A 5371-nucleotide genomic window follows, 5' to 3' on the forward strand; every position below is an offset into this window, starting at 1 on the left:
AAAAGAGTAAATTTGTAATATCTGTAATATTTAGCGTATTTAGATTTTATAACTAGGGTGCAGTTCTCTCAGTGTTGTTTGTTGTTTAGTCAGTTTTAGTCATTTCTATATTTAATGGTTTTAGTCGAGTTTTAGTCGACGAAAGCTTAAAATAATTGTTTAGTTTTAGTCTTAAAAAAGGACAACATATTAGTCTTTACAAATTAATTTGAGTAATTTGTGTAAACATTTGTGAATTTGTGTAACTAAAAATGCCCAAAACAAAAACATTCTCACTTTGTGGCTTTATTTCTCTGAATTTGCTAAAGTGCRATGAACATACAAAATACACATGCCCAATATTATAAGCAATAAAGGGAAACACATATGTTCAACTCAAACTTGTCAGCCAGGACGATCAAGATGCATCTTTTTTATAAAAAACGGACATCATCTAGTCCTAAACTTAGTTAGTAGACTATTAAACTTGTGCAAACGAGTGTTTACATGCACCAGGTTTTTATTCAAAACAGAAGCACTGACATGCGCAGTTGCTAACTCCCCCCGGCCAAAAAAAAAAGGAGTTTTACTTTCGTCATGCATGTAAACAAACAGCTTCTGAGCTCAGAATGGACATGCGACAGCTTTTAATGGTGGAGACGTTACTCCCTGGTTAAGCTACAGGTGACGGACAGATTTTTTTTTTTTGCGAAGCGGCGCAGGCTGTTTGTCTTCCTTTTGTACTGAATGAGAGGMGAAAATGTTCTGTGCTGCTGTGTGCACGTGTGCAACAGCGCTGCTGTCCCTCCCTCCTCTCTGCATTTTAAATGAATGACAGAACACCGACTAACATTTTCGTCCAGTCTCGTCAACGAAAACTCACACATTTCGTCACGTCTTAGTCATCAAAGAGCTATGTTTATTTCGTTACCGTCTCGTTATCGTCATGAAAAAAAGGGGGCGTCAACGAAAATATTTCGTCATCGTTAACGAAAACAACACTGTTCTTTAAGTATTAGACCCTAATCTGTAAAACTACAAAGATATTTGATTAAAGCTGAAATTCTTGACACCGTTATTTTCTATAAATTCAGTAGAACTGATCAAACAAAAAAATGTTTTGATAATCAATCACACACTTTTTTTTTAAATATAAAATGAGTCACGGGGTTAGGTTTATCAACACGATGGACAGGGAAGGGTAACTCTAGAAGGAACTGATGTTAAGTACACTTTTTTATCAGATTGCCATGACATTTAAAAGTAGGGCATTTATATAAGAGGATAAAAACACTACCTGTTAGTGTTCCTGGGATTCGACAAGTGTCAAACATCTGTTCAAACTGATAGGAACAGCAAGGAACTGCAGACCTCAATAACCACTGAGTATGATGGAAAGAGATGGGCCGGTACAAAAACAAYGTGAAGGAAAGGAAGTGAGGAAATAAAGGAATGTTGAAATTAAGTCATAGTTTTGGTATGAGTGGAAAAGGGATCAAGGAAGAGGCGATAAAAAGACAAGAAAATGTAGAAAATAGGCATTAGTTAAAGACAGAACATTTTCAGAACCTGGGACACACCAGAGATGAGATCAGTATGAGGAGACAGATGTGAACTGCAGACACACACACTCACTCACTCACTYGGTGAATCACAGATGTCTTGCTCCAAGCACACACACACAGTCCTTCATACTATATTTTGCTACACACTTTAACTGCAGGGTCGGGACAMCTTCACTGAAACTCATTAAAWGAGCTCGAAACCAGAGCTGGCTTCTTTTTTAAAAAGGATCATGAATCATACAGCAGGACTTTATGTTCCTACATGTGTGTACAAATCAGTCTCTTTACCGGTTTCCTCTCCAGGAATGCGTGAGGTGTTGAAAATCCTCTCACACTGAGCAGCACACAGAGGAATGACAGTGCCTGGGATGCGACTCTGGGAAATTGAGAGGAGAAGACGAAGGCGATGGTGCAGAGAGAAGAGAAGTGGAGGACAGTACAGGAAACGTAGATTCAAGCAAAAATATATATTTTTTAAGAATCAGAATGAAAAGGGAAGGAAACACGTAAGCAAGAGAGAGTACAAAAAAAAAGATGAGACATGGGAACAGYATGAGAATCCAAGGGAAATAAGTCTTGGGGTAAGAATTAAGWCTTAAATAAATGGAAACCCAAAAACTATCTGCAATAAACACTGAAAACAAAAGCAAGGTTGAAGTTACGGCAGTATAGCCCATTCACACACTAAAAACCTCATWCATACACGGAAATCTACCGTTTACAATAAAACACATTCCAAGCAGAGACAAGACATCTGTTGTCACAGCATTGTGAAATGAATGACAAACAGCATCTATGGTGTAACCTGTAAACTTACAGGTTTAAGTTCCTCTTTGTTAAGTTTCCGGCGGTACAGGAATAAAGAATGGATGCAGTTGCCTGCTCTGGCTGCCTGGATGGGTGTTGGAGTCACATATAAGAAATCCTGAAAAAATAAAATAAAAACATGTGATTAGGAGGAGGATTCACATCCTCAAGTACATCTGAAATTAAAAGGCCTAACAGAGGTTGCAGGTATTACTGGTCTTCTATGATTTGCTCATCAAAATACTCACAGGCTTGTGTTAATGATAAAACATTGGTTTAGAATCCAACATCTAAAATTCAGATCAAAATATAGTATTCTAACAAAATCAAAACTTTATGTAAAGTACATCAAGTAAGTCCAACAACATAGTAAAATAAAAAGCTATATTAAAAAACAATTATTTTGGCTATTTGTTCATTTACATCCCAATGGCTGCAGATATCAGAGCAGAGTTCCAACAGTAAATAAATAATCTTAATCTTTTTCATACCATTCCATAATAGTTACTGTTGACCATGATGGGGCTTCGTCCACGTAAGTAGACATATTCCTCCCACCAGTCACTAACCTGAAACACACAACAACACTTGTGAGAAAGCAGCCAACTGTGAGTCATGCTGATCCACTATGCAGACAGGATAAATTATTAACGTTACAAAACCTTGCAAAGCCATACATTCTTAATAGGATTTCTTATTTTCTTATTTTATTTTCCTCACTAAACCAGAGCACTGTTGCCAGTCACTTACGTAGTTTGCAGCCCAGAGAGCTTTGAGTTTGAGGTACCACTGCAGACGGTTACCAAGGCTGCCTTCAAACTCTGTGGCCAGCTTCGTCATTCGCTCATACTCTGCATCATTCATCAGGGGACGCACTGATTCCAAGTACTTCACAAAACACAAAATGAAACAAAGCAAAACAAAAATTATTTAGAATTTTACATGAGCAAAAGCTAACATATCTACTAAAAATAATAAAATGTCAATTACCTTACTAAAATACACAAAGATCAGGCAATAAAATGGGCAAAGATATGTGTGTTATTTGTTTAGTAATAAGCGTGACATAATTTCTTGTAAATCATGTAACATCTCACCCTCTTGACTGTGTCCTTTATGGTGGGCACAGGGAGGTTTGGCAGAGAACCCTGGTAGCTGTAGAGCAGAGGCTTTCTGCCAGAAAAGATCCGCACCAGCGCCTAGCATYGACACAAACGCAGACACTCTTAAAATACATCTATACGAGTTACAACTTAGGATTTTACATGTTTGGTTTAGTAAAAGGTAACTACACTGCACTGTGACCTAACTGGGAGACAGTAAAATGTATGGTTATTTAAAAGATGAAATTAAAGAACTCACCACCCAGATCTTTGTGGTGGTGGACATTTTGCCGTGCTGCTCAAACATCCAGCGGTGGTAGGACAGGAGCTGCTTGAGACACAGGCGCATGGTGAAGATGAGCATGAGCCACAGCATTGTGCTGAAGAGCACAGCTGACACCACTGCTTGGCACTGCATACTCATCTGACTGGAAATAAAAGATAAAACACAGTTTCACAGTGATATACACTTTATATTTATACACTTAAATTTCTCTTATAGAAAAATGTATTTAAAAATATTTAAATATCACACGTTTACTGAGAAAAATTATGTCAAACTGGCTTTTCTATGTGTGGACAATAAAACCTGGCATTGGAAATAACCAATACACTTTGTTCCCTTTTGTTTTTAATAGACTGTAAGAGTAAGTTATTGTGACAGCTGACACATTTGACTCTGACTCCTKTGTTTATATGTCAGAGAATATTTATAGGGTAAATCTCAGAAGGCTTCCTGCCAAGACAGGTTAATGTTTGTACCAAAACAGTGATGCAACAAAAACAATATGCTGTGAGTCTCTAACATGTTCCGGTGTCATTTTGTGGTTTACTGCTGCAGCCATTTATGGCCCAGTTGGACAAACACTCTTCACTTATAATATGTTCAGTTTCACATTAACAAAGAGCTCTGCTCAACCTGCCTTTAACAGGCTCTGACATTTCTGTCAAATCCAAACCATGTGCTCACACATCTAACAACAAGCTTTCCAACCAGTACCTATCAATCAGAAACAGGATTTGAAGGGTCATTCAAAGTACAAATTAATTGAAGTAGGATAAATAATTAGGTTTACATTTAACAAAATATTTTAACACTTGAAGACTACAAAACCTTCAAGTTTTGTATTGTTTGATACTTAAATATGCAAAATAAAAAGCAAAATTTGAATTTAAAACTGGTTTAAATATGGATATAAGCCAGAATTGTTAAACTCTCTTGCACTGATTCTCCATTTATATTTTTAGTTTTGTGTTCTTCAAATTTAACTAACATGATAAAATACTTTTAAACTACTTTATATTTGACTAAAATGGCAATCTAGTCAAATCTAGATTTTTCTGTGATACACCATACAATCAATGGAAGGGAACAAGAATGTGTTTTTTAGWATTTTAAGCCAAATCAAAATATTTATCTGTACCTGTTGGTCCTGAGTCCTTACCTGACAGGCAGGTGCTCCTGTATCTTAGCTATGAGGCCCATGGAGGGATCAGAGCGAGTGTACATTGTAGCCAGGATTGCTATGACCACAAAAAGCCAGGAGGAAGGACTGGCAGGGTATACGCCTGAGATCACACTGTTCTGTGAATGTGGGAAATAAATTATACATTTAAATGCCATTCTATTTTTGATTAGTACATTGGTATACTTCATGAATTATTTTTTGAGCAATGTATAAAAAATGTCAGACTCAATGTATATCATCAATTTCAAATAGACAATGAATAACAAGTCATTAATGCTGCATCTTACACATATCTAACATGTATGAACAACTTTTGCRTCATTTATTACTTTACAAAAGGTACTGTAAAACAAAACTTCAAAATATACTCTTAAATAAATACAATTATGTTATGATTTGTGTCTGTGTTAATGTTTTATTCTAGTTTTCTGTCTTGTCATCTGTTTTT

At 36.4% G+C, this 5371-nt stretch overlaps 1 protein-coding gene across 2 annotated transcripts in view; it reads right to left on the reverse strand.

Moving 5' to 3' along the window:
• LOC106517433 (carnitine O-palmitoyltransferase 1, liver isoform) overlaps positions 1 to 5371 on the reverse strand; it is a 15254-nt gene that overhangs the window by 5185 nt on the left and 4698 nt on the right. Inside the window, exons 3-9 of one of the 2 annotated variants that reach the window (XM_014008277.1) lie at positions 4900 to 5039; positions 3714 to 3882; positions 3449 to 3550; positions 3102 to 3239; positions 2843 to 2920; positions 2362 to 2469; positions 1277 to 1361 (exon numbers count right to left, since the gene is read on the reverse strand). In XM_014008277.1, coding sequence (XP_013863731.1) covers positions 1277 to 1361; positions 2362 to 2469; positions 2843 to 2920; positions 3102 to 3239; positions 3449 to 3550; positions 3714 to 3882; positions 4900 to 5039 — 820 coding nt within the window. Of the gene's footprint in view, positions 1 to 1276; positions 1362 to 1832; positions 1921 to 2361; positions 2470 to 2842; positions 2921 to 3101; positions 3240 to 3448; positions 3551 to 3713; positions 3883 to 4899; positions 5040 to 5371 lie in introns of both variants that reach the window. The other variant, XM_014008276.1, reaches the window with a different exon arrangement.

The sequence above is a fragment of the Austrofundulus limnaeus genome, unplaced genomic scaffold, assembly GCF_001266775.1.
Source record: "Austrofundulus limnaeus strain Quisiro unplaced genomic scaffold, Austrofundulus_limnaeus-1.0 Scaffold48, whole genome shotgun sequence".
Taxonomy (NCBI): Eukaryota; Metazoa; Chordata; class Actinopteri; order Cyprinodontiformes; family Rivulidae; genus Austrofundulus; species Austrofundulus limnaeus.